We start from the raw sequence: 18334 nt of genomic DNA, 5'->3' as shown, positions 1-18334 counted from the left end.
AGCCTGGCAAGGCCAGAATTTTATATTCCCAGTAAAGACAGATAACGTTATTTGTGGTTTGTTGCCATCTTTAGAGAAATTCACAAGGTGACTAGTGTAACCAATTCCAAGGCTAGTTACTAAAGATGCCTCCCTCCGGCCCCATGCGCGTGCGCACGCGCGCACGTGTGTGTGTGTGTGTGTGTGTGTGTGTGTGTGTGTGTGTCCCTGTCTGTGTCTCACTCTACTCTGTCTCTCCTCCATACCCCTCCTGTTTTTCCCTCTCTCTTTCAGCCAACAGGTGATATAAAACCATGCTCAAAATGCCTGGTTGCATCTGACCTCAGTTCTGCCACTACTTAGCAACCTTAGCCTGTCTGGGCCTTGGTTATCTCATCTGCCACTAGGTTTAATAATCATGTCTGATATCGACTGTCGTGATGACTATTAAAGAAATTAAGACACATAAAAGGCTGAGTGAAGTACCAGGTACCCAGTGGGCACTCAGCATGTGTTGGTATTCATGCTGCCATTTTGAATAACAATACCATCTTCATCATCTCTCAAAGGAAGGAAGATTCCCCGCTGTCCCTGTCACTCATAACTGGAGTGTGGGAAATGCCTTGTGCTCAGTAAGGCTCAGCAAGTATCTGAGGAATGAATGACTGTATGAACAATAAATGACATGAGGGAGAATAGTAAGAAATGGGTATCCTATTCTTATTGGAAGTCACAGGTTGTGTAACCCAGAAACAAGCTTTAGGCCGTAAGAGATGGACGGAAGCAAAGGTCCCATGCTGTAAGAGATGGACGGAAGCAAAGATCCCAAGCCATAAGAGATGGACGGAAGCAAAGGTCCCAAGCCTTTCAGGAGCAAGATTTGGTCTCTTTTGACTTTTCTCATTCACTTCTAATTGGCTCACTGCAATTGTTCTGGGTGTATTCACCATGTGAGTGTGTGTGTGTGTGTGTGTGTGTGTGTGTGTGTGTGTGTGTGTGTGTGTTGAGAGAGAGAGAGAGAGAGAGAGAGAGAGAGAGAGAGAGAGAGAGAGAGAGAGAGAGAGATTGATTACATGTATGGAATTAACACAGGGTGATTTGGTTATTCCTGATTGTATCAAGTGCAAATCTTGAGTTTGTGCATTTGTTTCTAATTTTTCTAACTCCCTTCGTGACCTCCACTGCCATAGGTACTGGCTCCAGTGCACAGATGAATAGCTCAAGATTGGGAGAAATTATAGACTCCCACTACCAGAGTGAGTGCTTGTCTACACACCTTCCCTTACTTGTGACTGAGACCCAGGTGCAGCATGGGGAAGTACAGGGAGAAGTACCCCCAGCTGTGTGTGTGTGTGTGTGTGTGTGTGTGTGTGTGTGTGTGTGTGTGTTCATGCAGGCGCAGGAGTGCTTTGAGACACTTGACGAGCTTCGGGGCCTCCCAGTGGCTGGTTACTGGTAGCTCAGCCTAGCCTGTCAGCCTTTCTTTGTAAGCCAGACACATAGGAGGATATTATTAATCAAACAGTCCCATGGGTCTTATAGCCTAAGGCACTTCCTCTTGTTGGCTTAATTTCCCCCAGTGTCTCTCATTTCCAGTTCCCTTTTTAGTCCTTTTCCTGAATCCCAATCTGTCCACCTGTGCTTAATCTTACAGAGACTTCCAAGCTGTGAATGGTTCCACAGGACGGACGCAGGTGGGTGGACACTTACATTCTTCTGCTGGAATTTTTATGACTGTCCATTCCATGTGACTGCTGGTATTACAAACATGTTCCTTGTCACCTTCTATGCTGAATCTAATCTACATGCCTTCTGGGGCACTCCATACAGGTAGAAAATAAGAGCACTCAAGTAATTTTTCCAGCTACTGTGGATCTTTAAGGGCTAAAGACAAGTCTGTGCCCTATTCTGCTACAAGTCAGAGAGCTAATGACATCAGTAAGAAGCCAGAAATGAGCACAAGGCACCTTTCTGAGTTGTCAAGGGATAGGATTTTGTAGTATGTTGTCCCTTCTGCTGCTGCTATAAAGATGCACAGGAGAGAAATGCCAAGGCAGTTAGATCTATTCTGAGGACCCATATAAATTCCTCCAAGTTAATCTAATGGGCATTCAAAGCTGAGCATCACTGTTCCCAACCTAGGAAGAAGAAAACGGAGAGGAAAGTACCTTCTTGGCTTTTGAGGACTTCTAACAGAGAAAAGGGGACATTCTTGGGGGTGAAGGCCACAGGGAGGGCCTGCCCTCACCTGGTAATGCATCAGTGTGTTAAGCCGCTTCCAGTCACCCTCTATCTTGGTGGTAATGTCTTCGTCCTGCAATACCACTCTGGCAATCCGGCCTTGGCGCCACTCTGGGTGGAAAGGAAGGTACAGGCAGCAGTGAGAGGGCCAGGGGCAACCAAGGTCACACAGTTTGTGTGTCCTCTAGACGGCTAGTGATCTTGTCTGCATTTGCTGATGTCAGTGGCAGAACTTTGGCACATTTAAAGGGCAGGGGCGAGGGGATTGGGAGGCGAGCAAGGCAGATGTGGAAGAGACTCACATCTGAGTGACAAAGCCTAGGGGGTAGGGGCTTCACCTGGCCAGGATCTAGGGCTAAAGTACAAGGCAGAACTTGACATCCCTTTTTTTCTAGCTATCTCATGGTCGGAGAGCTCTCTGGGAAGCCACGCCCCCCTCTTGCCCTCCTAAGTCCAGCGCCAGGCTTCCTACCCAGGTCCATGTCCACAGCCCGTGGTCGCTGGGAGTAGGGCACATTCTTGTATACCGCGTCAAGGATCTTCTCCTTGACTTGGGTGATGGTGTCACAGTTTAGCACCTTCACTGGGATCTCTGGGCTGTTCTCATTGTCAGGGTTGACGCAGTTCAGGATCTGTAAGTAGGGGATCAAGGGTGAGCTGGACACACTTGGGAAGGTAGTACGGGAAGAAGCTGAGGCCTCAGGAGCTTCTTCCAAAGTCTGCTCTGCTTATGAGAAGAATGAACTTCTCTATCGCTAGACTTGGCTTCTTCCTCTTCCTGTCACCTACTGTGAGAACTGAAGCCAAGATGTTAATCCCTTTTCAAGAAAAAGGGAATCTACTTCCTAGATGGGTTGGAGGAAAGGCCATCTTCGTTTGAGGCACTTCACAGGATTCAAGATGGATCCATGGGTGTCAAGTGCAGGCCTCACATGTCCTCAAGGCTTCTATGCTAGAGACCAGCACACTTGCTTTCTTTACTTGCTGACTATGCAGTTGCTAACGGTGAGTAAACTTGTTCTCCCTCACATCATCTTGGGTAAACCGAGGCACAGGCAGCTCTTTTGGCTCACCAGATGAGGGAAAGTCTGCCTTCCTCTTCATATACTTGATATGCCTTTTGGATTGCCCCAGATCGGTCCCTGGGCCTCTTTTTGATAGATGGCCTCATGGGCTAGAAGGTAGAGTAGGGACAGTCCCAGGTGGCACTAGGGCTAGAGCCTGGCCTTCGGCCTCCTCACCAGCGTCTTGTACTCGATCTGCTGTCGGATGAGCTTGTCCTCACTCAGGGAGTAGCGAGCCTCGCCAGTGATGGCATCGATGGGGCCCTTCTCCATCTGCTGCTTGATGGCGCAGTACAACATGAAGAGTGGTTCCCCAGCGCACTCCTGTAAGCACACAGGGTACAGAGTATGGACTCTGCCTGGACCTTCATGCCTCCATCTGCAGCCAGGGGAAGAACCCAGGCCTGCTTTGCTTGGGAGCAGCCATGTCAAGGAATCCCTGTTGCCCATGATGTTCCCGCGGCCAGGGTGTGTGGGAGGCTCTAGCCCTGCTCACACCCTCTTACCTTTAAGAACTTGTGTAGAAGGAAAGCAAACCAGTTGGTCAGCATCTTCTCAGCCACAGACTCAGTCCTGGAGAAGGCAGAGGGGTGGAACCCTTTACACAGGAGTCTTGTGGTACGTCATGTGTGTGAGAGAGAGCATAGGGCCAAGACTAGACCCTAGCAACCCAACTCAACTCCGGCAGTAACTGGAGGTGACTAGCCAGGAGTTACCTTTTTCCCATACTTATGGGGAAGTTGCCCAAGGTGGGGCACAGGTTGGGGTAGAGGTGGAGTTTCCCAGGATTTACTTTTCTAGGGCTATAGTCAGGATATTTCACGTTTGCTGCTGTTGGTGACACCTGAGGTGGGTTGTAGACAAATGCTTAATCCCTCAGGTTACATAGGACTAGGTCCCTATTCCCTCTGGCCTCATGGTGTTGAAGAGAATAGGACTGACTGTTCCTCTGTGGTTTCTGCATCCTCAAATACTCTGTGGTACATGGTTGGTACCCATCTCTCCAAATGTGGACGGCCACCTGTTCAAATGCTATATTATTTACTGTAAGATTTACTGATTGTGTAACTTGGGGCAAGTCATTTGGCCTCTCCGGGTTCACTTTCGCCATCATTACATGGACACAGTCATAATTAATTCATGCTTTCAATTGTTAGAGTTGAATGGGTTAATGCAAAGATAACATGTGGCCCCACAGTAAAACATAAACATGAGTGATTAGTACTGTGATTCACATGCTCCCTAGGCCTGAAGGTAGAAAAGCAGTGCTTAACAATGTAGCCAACGGGGGTGGGGGGGTGGGGGGTGGGTGTCTGTTTCTTTAAGAATCGCTTCCTTCCCCTCCCCCACTCCAGGTTGCAGATATGGGACTTGGGAAGAAACAAAGCCAAGCACTGTGACAGACCTTGTTGATGGGGGCGCCAAGGGGTATTTTAACTCCCCACACGTGGTGCAAATTATACCCTCTGGCTGAAGCAAACCCCAGGCATTCGCCAGGGCTGCTTAGCAATGCTGGCTGGGAGAGAGAGGCAATGGCAGGAGAAATTGCAGCTTTCTCTCTGGGCCCTCCCAGCACCCTCTGCCTGCATTGTGTTTGAGATTAGCTCTAATTTAAATACAACAGCCCCTAATGAAAGCTTCCAATGTTCGGACTGGCAGGATGGGGCCTCAGTGCTTATAAAACAAAGCCACCCCCATGTGTGGCCTGAAGACCAGTGAAGGGTTAGGAAGAGCCTGCATGTAGGTGACAGACCCGACTCCTGCAGACCTGGAACCGTGCTGGCTCACTATGGCCTAACTGAGGATGGGCGCAGGGCAGAGACAGGGGTCTCTAAAATCTATGCCCTGCCAGAACGTGGCAACTGAGGTAGGTGGTATATGCTCTCTAGCCCAGCATGTCTGTCAGATCTAACTCTGACGCTGGGAAACGGTTTTGTCTGTGCTGTTCAACATGGCGGGCATGCGCGGGCGCGCGCGCGCGCACACACACACAGTGTCTGGACACTGGGAATATAACCAGTGAGATGGAGAAACTAAAGTGTACATTTCATTTTAGTTAATAGTGGCTACCATGCTAGGGCACACAACTCTGGAAGATGACACATTTCTGTCATCTTGTTTATGAGGAAACCAAACAGCAAAAAAGGCGGAAGTCCTGGTGTGAGGTCACAGAGACAAACGATGGGACTGGGGTTCAGGTTGAGTCCCAAGCCAGGGCCTATGCACTTGGACTGGAAGCCACCTGGTTTGCCATATTCCATACCAGGCTAATAGGAAGACACAGGCAGCCCTGCATGGAAGCCATTTCCAGGGTTGAGGGTATATGGGGGCCCTTTCCCCTGTTGTGGGTCAGACCTGCGGAGCAGCAGCTTGGGGTGGTTCTTGTTTTCCAGGTTCTTCTCGATGAGGTCAGACAGCAGCTGCTTGAGGACATCAGTGGCATACTCCAGGCGGCCCTGAAGGCCTGTCATGATGAGCGAGGCCACGTTGCCCCGGTCGCGCATGGAGAAGCTGCGCTGCAGTTCCAGCGTGCGGATGAAGGTCAGTAAGAACACCTTGTTGTTGATGAGCTGGGCGAAGAGTTTCAGGGCTTTCTCCACGTGCTGCTGCCCATGTCCCTGAACCTGGGGTGTGCAGAGTGACCTTGAGGGTGTTGGCTCTGCATAGCCACCCAGGCCCCTGAACCTGGGGTGTGCAGGACGACCTTGAGGGCGTCTGCTCTGGACAAGCCACCCAGGCCCTTAGGAGCTAATGGTGAGACGCCTTCTCTAAGACCCTCTGCATGAGAGTGACAGCCACTTTATCCCCCAACTCAGTTGTTGGGGGTGGTTTTCTGTGAAGGTCACAGTCTCCTGTGTCCCCTCTACTGACTGTGAGGTGAGATTCTGTACAGCACTGGCAATGATGTATCTCAATACCCAAGGGCCCAACAGGAGAGCCATCAGACCTCGCCAGCTTATTCATTTCTCTGTAGCTTCCTCTGCCCTGACTCATTCTCTTGAGTAAACAAACCAACAAATGTACAAACAACCTCAGATTCATTTTTAAAAAGCCTGTTACAAACTACTACACTCCCCTCCCTCCTCCCCCACCTCCCCACCGGCTGTTATAAACCACTGGCCCTTTCCTCTCATAACCCTATACCTGCTCCCTGGCTTGCATCACTATAAGACACGCAGTACCTCCAGCTCCCGTAGGACAGGATGGTCCTCAATGCCTGGGAACAAGACGCGCATGGCATAGGTGCGGTAGTCCAGGTAAGGGATCCCTGAGCGGTCCAGGTCACTGGTTAGCTCATTGATGTCTGTCTGAAGCTCTGCGAAAGCTGTGCGAAGACAGAGAAGCTCAGAAGGAGTTCAAGTCAGGGAATGGGAGAGAGGGAAAGGTTTGTCTGAAGGAGGAGGGAATCTGGGGTACAGAGGCAACAGGTTGAAGGCGTGTAATGAAGGGGCCCAGGTGGCTGCTAAAGGTTGTTTACTATATAGGACTTTAAGGATTTCCTAAAGCCATGGCCCCCAACCTGGAGCTACTAGAAGTGGTGGGAACTTGAAGTGGAGGAGCCTGTGGGCAATCTTAGGAGGTTAGGGGATGTGCTTTAAGGGGAATGTGGGACTCCGGATGGATTTCCCTCTTTGATGGTTCACTTGGCTGCACGCTCTAACCAGTATATGCAGCCTCCCACAGCTATCGGCAGCATGAGTAACTAATCATAGGCAGAATTTTTCCAAATAATTTTCTAAAAAGTGTGTGTGTGTGTGTGTGTGTGTGTGTGTGTGCGCGCGCGTGCGCACGCGAGTGCAGGTGAATAGGTATGTGCAAAAGTGTCTACACACCTGTGTGCCTTTGGAAGCCAGAGAACAACCTCAGGTGGCATTTTCAGAAATACTTCCTTTGAGACAGGCTCTCCTTAGTTGGAGTTCACAAGTTAGGTTAAGATTAAGCTGTGTGGCCAGCAAGCCCTCCAGTTTCTGCTTTCCCTGTGCTGGGGTCAGCAGCACATACCACTGTACCTGGCAGTTTTAATGTGTGTGAGGCGATCAACCTCAGGTCCTCACACACGTGACTGGGCTATCTCCCAGCCCTCCTCTCAGGTCCTCATTCACGTGACTGGGCTATCTCCCAGCCCTCCTCTCAGGTCCTCATTCACGTGACTGGGCTATCTCCCAGCCCTCCTCTCAGGTCCTCACTCACGTGACTGGGCTATCTCCCAGCCCTCCTCTCAGGTCCTCACTCACGTGACTGGGCTATCTCCCAGCCCTCCTCTCAGGTCCTCACTCACGTGACTGGGCTATCTCCCAGCCCTCCTCTCAGGTCCTCATTCACGTGACTGGGCTATCTCCCAGCCCTCCTCTCAGGTCCTCACTCACGTGACTGGGCTATCTCCCAGCCCTCCTCTCAGGTCCTCACTCACGTGACTGGGCTATCTCCCAGCCCTTCTCTTTTCTCTTTACGATTACCTCCAGGGTTTGTTTTAGTAAACAGGATCTGGGTAACATGCTATGATGAGAAGATGGGCACTTTTTGTGACTTCCATGTTTATAATTTTGTTACTTCTACATGTGCAAAGGTGGCTAAAATGTAGAGAAGCGGCCATCAAGACTCAGGCCCTTTGTAGGTGTTAGAAGCAAGGGGGCTCAGAACTGCTGGAGGTCAGCAACGCTCAGAGTAAGCAAGTCAGTCTCCTTCCCCTAGGAAGAAGACCAACCAAAACATGAAAAGCCTGGAAGGCCTCTGCCGTCAAATGCTCATCCTATGGGTGTCTAGGCAGTGAAGAGTTCCCAAGTGTCTTCCTGGCTTCCCAGGTCAAGAGGTAACTCTTCAAGCTTTGTGCTGGGGCATGAGGGAGGTGGGAGGGCTCTGACCCAGCTCTTCCAGGGCAGTCCTTACCTGCTGTTCAGTAGCTGCTTGCTTGTGAAAAGCCACTTGCAGCAAAAGGAAAAATGTTTTGATTCCTAATTGAGATGTTTACCCTGAGGCCTGTCAGGTCCTCAGCCTGAGAGAACGGCAGGTATGCTTATCACCCTGTGGATGTGTCTGTGTGGGAGGTGAGAGGAGACACAATCTCTACTTCTACACACATTCACACCCAAAGCTGTCAGCAAGTATGGCCTTCGGAGCAGTCAGTCTTCAGTAGAGATAGGAAACAAATCCTGGATGGTGGGCCAGGAAGGAAGCATGGCTTCCTGTGGCTTCTGCGAACTCCAAAGGTACTCCTGAGGATATCCGGAAAGGGATAAACACTGGCAACTAAAGGATGTGGTCTGAGACGGTGAGCCCTGGCAGATTCTGACTGTGAGGGCATGGTAGTCCTGAGAGGGAGAAGCAGCTGCCCAAACTGTGGGCTAAATTGGGGTAGGGCAAGGACAGTGAACTAGGCCAATGGACCCAGTTCCTCACACATGGCCATACTCCCAGGTCCTCTCCAACCCCAGGGACAGGGGAAGTTCCTCACAGAGTAGAATATGAAGTCTTACGGAAAGAGGATTAAAAAAAAAGACAGGGTTTGTATGTAAAATTCAGTGAGTAAGAGTGCCGCTGAGTGCGCACGCTCCAGAACTCACCTTCCTTGCACTCCAGCGCCACCCTGGACTCCAGGTTGTCCATCTGCATTTGGAGCCGCTTGAGTGTGAGGTCATTTTCCCTGGACTTGCGCTTGTACGCGATGAGGACGATGATGACAATGATGAGGAGTAGGCTGCCGCCCGCTGCGATGCTGACAATGGCTGGCAGGGTCAGCAAGCTGTCGGAGACGACACTCACGGAGCCAGGTGAGAACACCATCCCGCCCACGTGAACCTGGGAATTGTACACACAGAGACACGCCCAATGCACACAGGTACAGGGCTCTGGGATGCCGCCACATCCTGCAGTACTATAGTGTGAGGAGAGACAGCACAGACTGCAACAGGACAGTGCACAGGCATATACTAAGTGAGAGCTGCCTTGGGGTCTGTGTGTTTATCTGTGTGTTCCCAACTGCTAAACGTCTTAATGTAGGGCACGGAGGGCGTGAGTCACAACTGCAGTGGAAGGGAGCCTTTCTTCATGAATACGTGGCAAGGTTGGGCAAAGGGCAGAGACAGAAGGGGGTTCACTCACCATGACCTTGTGCTGCCCCGTGAGGTTGGGAGGTTCACAGAGCAGCTGGGTCTCAGACACAGTGACTGCACAAGGTGTCTCTCCAATCATCACTGTGTAGTTGAGCTTAGCCCCTCCAGAGGCAGGAGGGCAGAGGTTTTTGCCCTGCAGAGAACAGGCATCTTAATGAGGAGAACTGGCATATGCATGCAGAAATTAAATGCCTACTTAAATAGAGATAAGGGAAACAGGGCAGGGCAACAACGTGAAAACCAGTTAGCCTCTGTGACAGGCTTTAAAAGAAGACTTCAACCAGCCACAGATTAAAGGTGACCAAAAAGGGGGGGAAATGGCAGAGAGTGAGAGAGAAGGGTGTGGGAACGGAAGCGGAGAGACAAAACGATGGACAGATACAGATGGACAGGGAGGTACAGGAGACTTTCAGGGAAGGTGGGGTGTGACAGGACTCCCAGATGCTAGCACCTGGAGCTTGGGCCTTCTCAGGAGGGAAGGGCCTGCAGCACTCTCTGCTCCCACCGTCCAGGCTTTCCCTCCCAACTCATGATGTGTCCTACCTTCAGGATGATGGGTGAGCCTGGTTTCTGATCCAAGATTCCAGTAGGACTGAGCAGTTCAAAAGTTGGGTTGGGGTAGTAGATGAACTTGGTGTCGTTATAGATGAGTAAGGACTGGACATTGTTAAAGAGAAACCCAAACTCATCTGGCCGCTCCACAGTGTCCAGGCCTGGACGGTAGTCACTGGTCAGAGAAGGTGCCAGACAGGTGAGGGTGGTTGTGTTTACCACTGTACACACCTAGGAGGCAGAGAGCAGCATTCAAACCTGACCACCTGGAGAGTGAAGGTGGGTCTACCATCTCCTCTTACTTGCTGTTTGCTTGACTTCCTTTGCTACATATGAGGCCCTTAAGAAAAATGTGGTGACGATGCATTTAACCACACACATTTATTCATTAACACTGTTTGGAGCACCTGTTTTCTGGCAGACACTGGGCTGAGTGAAGTAGTCTCAAGGGACAGCTCTGGATTAATTAAACAAGCATTATAATCTAGTCCGCAGAGAGACCAGGGCAGCACAGGGCACAACCCTGTGAAATGCATGAACGCGTGAGGAACGCTCTGGTGGGAAGGACCAGATGCTCTGGACCGTCCGTGGGTACACACGGCCTGAAGCAGGGTTCATGAGAGAGTTCCCTCAGAAGGAGCGAATGCTTTCATCTGAAGAACAAGAGGCTTACCTAGGCCAAAGAAGGACAGTGCAGAGACAGGTTTCAGGGGGAAGAGATAGCAATGCAAAGGGCTGCGGTTGAAGATGTAAGACCGTCCGGAGGGAAAACCGTTGCAGTGAGAGATTGTGTTGGGGGGGGAGGGGTCGTGGGGTGCGGTGCGGTGCGGAGCAGAAAGTGGTGAGCTGAGCATTGTGCGCTTGAATAGTATTCAGCTAGTGTTTCAGGACTAAGTGCTAAGCAACCAGGATCCTGACACTCAGGGCCTTCCTTTCTCTTCTCTAGGCATGTAACCCCTCCACCTGCACTGGGGAGAACCTCAGAAGCCACACTGAGTCCAGGCTTTCCTTTGTCTCTTGACAGACCTCTGCTCTGCCATCAGAATCCTACTGGCTGGCCCCTATGTAGCACAGACTGATGTTCTTTCCTGCAGAGGCTGTTTCTGAGGCTAAGACAACAGCCAACCAATGAAACTGGCTAGAGAAAATGATTCCAGCTTGCCCTCCTCCTAACTTCTATTCTACACCACAGTTAACTCAGTTTCACTGTGGGAGCTGGGCTGTCACAGGACAGCCTGGGATGATGTCAAGAACTCTAGGAGCTGGAGAGATGGCTCAGTGGTTAAGAGCACCGCCTGCTCTTCCAGAGGCCCTGAGTTCAATTCCCAGCAACCACATGGTGGCTCACAACCATCTATAATGTGATCTGATGGCCTCTTCTGGCCTGCAGGTGTACATGCAGACAGAGCACTGTATACATAATAATAAATAAACCTTAAAACAAACGAAAAATCCCAAAATATTAAAAAAAAAAGAACTCTAGTATTTCCTGCTTAGCAGGTCTCGTGTGTGTGTGTGTGCGCGCGCGCGTGTGCGTGTGTACACGCACGCACGCGTTTCATGACTAGAAACAGGTGCCTGTGTAAAACAGTTGACAATAGAAAAGAGCCGGTATGTAGAGGTGATGTCAGAACCTCAAGTCCAAGTCTTAACCCTTCTAACAAAACAGCCTCCCCAGCCTTTCTGCTGTGCTGGGAATCAGTTTCCACTCCTGTCCTTTCATTGCAGCCCCGTTCCAACTTAACGTCACAGTGCATCTGAGGATACTGAGGCATAGGAGAAGCAACAAGTCAATTAAGTAAGCACAGCTTGTCAACAACCCTATGCATTTGGAGGCTGTGTGCCATTCCTCCTCTTTATGTACTACGAGGAACCTGGAACACAAAGGAAAGGGCAGCCCTGGGCAGGCCGAGGCAAAGCTGCGGCCCAGACAGAGCAAAAGGGCACAGTGTTTCCTTCAGTCGGTCTGTAAACAGAGGCACCGGGCAGCACTGTGAGGCTGTGTTCTAGGGACACTGCCTTCCCTGCACCTTCCATCCAGGCCTGCCAGTCTGGATACTATCAGGCAGGACACCATGTAGGCCTAGGGCCCTCTGATTCCCCCCAGAGGGTAAAACCACATTTTAGTGCCTGGAAATACTGTAGTTTCGGTGTGTATGCCTAGTGGCAGTGAGGGGATAGTCCTCCAGATGTGGATGCATCTTTGGAGGGGAGAAGGGACCTCACCTGGCCTGTGGCTTCCATAGGATGTCAGGTGAGGGGGAATCTTTAGCTTTATTTTTTTCCATTAAGAACAAAAGCTGTAGCTTTTGGGGGCCACCCTCGTGTGCCTCAGGCCAACTTTGCAGTATTCTCTCTACACTATATTCACATCGCATTTAATGTGTATTGGTGCCTTATCATATTAACCCTGTTAACCGGGGAGACTGTCCTCTAGCTTGGCCAATTCCTCGAGACAGCAAAAGCCTTGCCGCCAGGAAGCACTCCATGCACACAGGAAACAATGGCAGAATCAGCCTTAGCCCAAACTGCCTCATGTCACGCTGCACACATGCCCTAATCATCCCGTGACTCTGTACCAAGCAGCCAGGAATAGACCCTCATGCTTAGAGCCAACTGACACACATAAATCAATCCTCTGGGCCTATAGCACCTGTCGTTCCTGAGAAGACCCAGAGCAGCCAGAGCTGCTTTTTCTACCGCCTCTGCCTGAGAGGTGGCTGGCTGCCTTGGCATGGGGCTCACTTCTCTTAAGAATTGATCTGTGGGTTATACTCTGCTTGGCCACATTGGAACGATTAATAAAATCTGTATTTTAAAACCTTTACTTAATTTTTAACCTCTGAGCCATCTCTCCAGCCCCAGCCCCCGTACTTAGTTCTTTGAGAACAAATGGTTTATCTTCCCTGGGTGTGAGTTCAAGGCTCCAATTTCTAACAACCCAGGCCCCAGAAACTTGACAGAGCAGCAGTGCCTGGGATCTCAGAGAAGACTTAGCTGTCAGGAGGGGGGAGGGTCCAGGCTCTTCCCATGGTTCAGATTCTATACGGATGAAGGGAGCATGTGTTTACCTAGCTAAAAGTGCTAAGAATTTCTAGCATGCTGGGGAAGTCAGGCCATGAATACCTTGTGACTGGGGCAAGCCATCCATTTGGCCTTAATTTCTCCACTATGCAAGGAGGGTGTGAGACTGGATAATTCTTAAGACATTTCTTGGCCTAGCCTAGCATTCTGTTATTTTGTGCATCTCTGTTTTCCAAGAAAGCTGCAGCAGGCTGGCCATGTGTCAGGGATAAGAGGAAAGACATCATTCCCCCTTTCGTGTCCATCTCGGCTTTACCATTATCCCAAAGGTCACAGAGTAATGATGGCAACATACAGTAGTAACAATGGCCAACACAGCACCTCCTGTATTGTAATTATGAATATAATAATGCTCAGAAGATGCTGGCTGAAAAACGTGACATGGCGCTGCAGGAACAAACTGAAAATTTCCAATAACTTATCAGATACTCTGTTCTTGTCAGAATAACAACTTTTTGAAATTCAGAGACACCCATAGCTAAAAGGAATAAAGCCATGCAGCTGTGCAGAGGAGTGAAGGTGAAATCATCTTGCCAGTCAGAATTCTCTGTCTGCTGACATTAAATATAAACATTAAGCCCATGGCAGGCCTGTTCTGAAACTGCAAAGCAACAGCCACTTACCCACGAGGACCACAAGATCACAGAAGTTAAAGGACTTGATCAGAGCCCTACAGCTCCTGAGTGGCAGATTCTTGCTTCCAATACAGAGCTTCTTTCTGCCTCCACACAGCTCCTCATTGAGCCTCTAAGTAAACACTATCCTTGTGTGTTGCATCACCCAGCAGCCGGCTCTTTTACACCCTTGCTGTGCCACCTGAAATTATGCTGCCATCACGTTAGCTTCTAGAAGGCTTAGGTATTTGGAAACATGACTACCGGAGCAAGGCTCAGTACAGTTCCCTGTATAGTGGTCAGGCATACATATAATACCTTATGCCTAGCTCCCTGGCCTTGCAAGATGTGGCCAGAGCCGTGGTTACCGAGGCCAAGGAAGGGAAGACCAAAGGTTACTCACATTGACAGATTCTTTGCCATTAAACTTGACTCGGATCCTGGGCTCCTGAATGACATCCAAATTGAAGCCTGTGATGGTTAAGGGTGTGTGGCCACTGCAAACAAGCAGAAGCTAGGTCAGGCAAAGCCTCTTAAATCCTGTACACTGAAATTCAGCCACTAGGATCACCAACATGAGCCACCCTTGGGCTATAGGGCTTCTGCAACCTAGTCTCCCTCGAGGTGAATCTGTTACTCTCACCTTCCTCCAGATACACTCCGCCAGCCACACTGTCTCCCAGATGTTGTGTCCTGCCAACCTCATATCCCTCCAGATGTTCTAGCCAATCTCACCCACCTAGTGATGCTCCACTCTGGCTCAATACGTTGCACCCGAGGGTCGTCTATGTACTCAAACTGCAGGCTGCTGTCTACCCGGGCTCTGTCAACACTCACGGAGACAGGGACTGGTCCTAGTCCATTGGATGATGGAGGTGAAACGCACACAATCTCATTCATTGACCTCCTTATGGGGACACAGAAAAGGGTTAAGACAAACGAGATGAGATGAGCATGAGCTAGCTTGAAAGGCATGTCCTCACCTCATGTGCGGCCCATGACACCATTCTACTGTTTTCTCTACTACAGAAATATCCTTCACCAGTGTCTGTAAGCACCTTCCTTTTACCCTAGCTGGGTTAGGAAGGGAGCGCGGCAACGAACAGGGACAGGGACAAGGCTCTACAAGGTTTTGGAGAACTCGTTCTTCTGGATTTTTTCTACAACATGACTAATCAATGCTCAGGGTCTAGTCAGGCTGTCAATGCAACACCTGTCCTCTGTTGTGGTAAACACACAGGGCTTGAGCTTGCAGAGTTTATAGTGCAAAACTCTTATGTGGGTAATACGAGGCAAAAATGGGGCCTCACCCGTGGATTCCTTCAGAATTCTCTATAAGTCTGCATGCGTCCTTAGGGCTCATGGTTGTGGCTGACAATATTAAATATGTTGAGGTTGTTTGGTTGTTTTTTCAATGCACAGAAGACAACCCTGAGGACAAATCTGTGCTTAAATTGTGAAGACCGTGTGCCCTCCATGAGTCCCAAGTCCTTACAGAGAAAGCCTGGGGAGTTCCTGGGATCTGATCTTCCCTCATCTGTTGTAGTCACCCTTACCTCCAGTTCTCTTTAGATGTTACCAATCCCTCTGATCTATGGGACATAAACTGGTAAGTGGCATACATTTCTGACAATGGCTGGCATGTCTGAGCCAAGGAGAGGGCCAATGATGAGGAGATAATGGGCATGCCAAGGCAACAACACACCACCTTTCACTTTTACCTTACCCATAGAACTCGCAGGTCTGATTGCCCAGGTACACTGCCACGTTGCTCCCAGCACCAAGGTAATGGCCTGTGATGGTCACCATGGTACCTCCTGACTCTGGTCCCCTGATGGGGCTGAGTGACAGCACAGAAGGATTCTTTGAAGAGAAGAGGAGAAACATTCCTAGCTTAGATCTAAGGCTAGACCTAACGGTGGGAGGGATAAACATCATGATGGGAGCTAAGGCACTTTTCCTGCCCTCTGCAGCTCCAAACATCACTGCGAGGGGTGAAGCGATGATCTACATTGGAATTAACTAACTTCTGGTGGAGTCCAGTACTCATAATACTGAAGGAAAATGTGACATGACTCCAACTAATCTATCAATTACTTTGCAAATTGAGAACAGCTTGGAAATGCTACTTTATATAGAGCCTGTTCTGAGGTTTTTATGTTTTATTTAATTTTATTTATTATTATTTATTTTTATTTTTATTTTTTATTTTTTTGCAGACAATTGATAGGGCTAAGTAAAATGTTCTTGCTTAAGTTGGGCAGCTGATAGACATGGTCCTTATACATGTACTCTTGTCCTGCCCTAAGCACTGAGGACTCTTGGTGCCATCAGTAAATGTTAAATATGGTTTCTCTGACCATTACTGGTGGATGAGAATATCAGTTGCTAGCATGCTCAGTAAGTTGTTCATTAAGCTAAAGCTTAAAACAATCAAACAAACAAATAATAAAACAAAAACTCTAGCCAATGATGCACCAAGCAGTTGACCTAAATCAGGAAGAATTGCTTCTGCCTACTGGGCAGTGGAAAGCATTTTTCTTGTTTTTGTTATCTTGCTATTTAGAGTCTCATCATATAGCTCAGACTGGTCTTGAACTTGTGACCCTCCTTTCTCCATCTCCCAAGTGCTGGGATCTAAAGCGTGTGTTGCTGTGCGGAGGCTGGAAAGTGCATTTAACATAGTGAGCAGATTCTAGGCTGTACCAGACCTTCAGTATCTATGGCCCTGTGGTAAGTCTTGAGATTTTTCTGAATTTCAGTTCGTTCCTTGGTCCATCGAGGAGGGTATAATGGGCCTAGGTCCCTTCCCAGCACTGATATTTACAACTCTCCTCGTATCTTATATTTTCTCTTTGCTTCCTATGTCCCCTAGGAAGAAAATGAGGTACAGTGGCTGCAGAAAGACTGGCAAATCTGAGAGAAAAAATGTACAGGGAAAAAAGAAGTGAAGCCAAAATGAGAACACAGGCCTGGAAGCTTTAGACTAAGTAGTAAAATGCTTTTGAGAGAAGAGAGTTTCGTGGCCTAATGACTTTTCAGAACTCTTAGCAAGGCTGGTTGTTAAGGCTTTTTAATGAAGTACTCGATGTAGGTAGGATTTAGAAAAGGAACTTAAGGGCACCCAATACAATGTATTGATTTAGGATGAATTGAGCCTCCGCAGACTGCAGGGCCCAGAAGCAATTTATTGACTTGGCATGAATTTAGTGCCAGCCTCACAGAAAGCTGTGGTAACAAAACTGCGTGTTGTGTAAGCATGATGAGATGTCTTTAGGGGTGTGCACACATGTACACACAACCATATAGACACACAACTTATATACGACACACAGCTTATATGTTCCCTCTCCGGGTCTCATGCATAGAGGCACATCTCTGCCATATTACAGTGACTCTTCTAACCTTAGCTTAAAATATCTCACCTGAAAGCAAAGCATATGGATAAATATAAACCACTTAGTCGGTGTGTCCTCATTAGGCTGGAGTTAGATCACAATGCCACATGGAGTGATAAAACACAGCCTAGTTTTCCATCTAGAACCCATTTCCTAAGCAAGGCTTAAGTTTAAGCCTTATTTAGAACTCTGACCTATGGTCTCCTGAGACTCAAAAGTCTCTGGGAATTTTGTTTTGTTTTGTTTTGTTTTTTTTTAAGTAAAAGTGATTATTCAAACCCAGAAAGACAACCTTCTAAAAGGGCAGACAGAAATGCCCTTTACTGGTTACCATGGTCTGTCTGGCTGGGAGGGGCAGATGAGAATTTCCTAGGAGATGCCCGAAACAGATGTGTGTCCTTGCTGGGTATGTGGCCAGCCTTACCCTTGTACTTACCACAAAAGTGTATTGCTGGTGGGACTTGGTCATGAACTCTGGCTTGCATTCCCCAATGCACAGGCGCACAGGCCCAGATGTGGTGCCCGCGAGGGCATGGCCCATCTCACAGACGATCCTGAGGAAACAGCAGACCTCCCAGTGAAGAGGCTTAACAAGGCTGCAGCCCCTGCTCACCTGCTCAGCAGCAGTCAGTGAGTGGCCCATCACCGCCTTGCTGTAGTGCTGTGCCATGGCTCAGATTAGCACTCACGTGACCATGGGTTTAGTACCGGCCTCCCAGGCTTTGTCTTATCTGCATGGTGGTTGTGGTTATATGTAAAAGGCTGTGGGTAGCTCTGGGTACCACGCAGCTCAACTCTGCCACCATTTCTGTGAGCCCTAGCATAGTGTCTTCCACCATGGGTCATGCCTAGGATTGTGGGATGAATGGATTGAGCAGCAATACTTTGCTGGCCTGTTCTGCTATGCAGCAGCTCTCCATAAGAGCACTGGTGAGTGATTATTTGTCACACCGATTCAGTTGTAGCTTGTTTCCTGCAGTGAGCCTTCAAAAGGGACTAGGTAATTTGGTGAGATAACGTGAGCATTCAAACAGCATCTCCCAGAACAACGGCAGAAGTTCAGGTAATGGGTGGTGGCTGAGTTCATTAGGTACCGAGTGACACTTAATCAATGCTAAGCATGCTCAGAGGGTGGCATGGCCTTGGTCAGAAGTCACACCTCACATTGTCAGGAGCACTGGAGGAAGATGCTCTGTACTTTCTCAGCAGGCCAGATCAATACCCACTGGTGATTTTCCTGGCTCCTGAGATAAGCTACAGAATAACATTTAAACATTGGTCCCTTAAGTCAC

The 18334-nt window shown here is 49.0% G+C and overlaps 1 protein-coding gene across 1 annotated transcript in view; it reads right to left on the bottom strand.

Annotated features, from left to right (window-relative positions):
• Plxna2 (plexin A2) overlaps window positions 1–18334 on the bottom strand; it is a 177462-nt gene that overhangs the window by 9173 nt on the left and 149955 nt on the right. Inside the window, exons 13-25 of the mRNA XM_051148171.1 lie at window positions 17479–17596; window positions 15371–15507; window positions 14384–14551; window positions 14048–14141; window positions 9938–10177; window positions 9384–9527; window positions 8846–9080; window positions 6467–6609; window positions 5640–5908; window positions 3791–3857; window positions 3462–3608; window positions 2693–2852; window positions 2228–2331 (exon numbers count right to left, since the gene is read on the bottom strand). Coding sequence (XP_051004128.1) covers window positions 2228–2331; window positions 2693–2852; window positions 3462–3608; window positions 3791–3857; window positions 5640–5908; window positions 6467–6609; window positions 8846–9080; window positions 9384–9527; window positions 9938–10177; window positions 14048–14141; window positions 14384–14551; window positions 15371–15507; window positions 17479–17596 — 2026 coding nt within the window. The remainder of the gene's footprint in view (window positions 1–2227; window positions 2332–2692; window positions 2853–3461; window positions 3609–3790; window positions 3858–5639; window positions 5909–6466; window positions 6610–8845; window positions 9081–9383; window positions 9528–9937; window positions 10178–14047; window positions 14142–14383; window positions 14552–15370; window positions 15508–17478; window positions 17597–18334) is intronic.

The sequence above is a fragment of the Acomys russatus genome, chromosome 6, assembly GCF_903995435.1.
Source record: "Acomys russatus chromosome 6, mAcoRus1.1, whole genome shotgun sequence".
NCBI classification, from domain to species: Eukaryota; Metazoa; Chordata; class Mammalia; order Rodentia; family Muridae; genus Acomys; species Acomys russatus.
The sequence above is the reverse complement of the archived record's forward strand: the minus strand, read 5'-3'. Positions and strand labels throughout refer to the sequence as shown.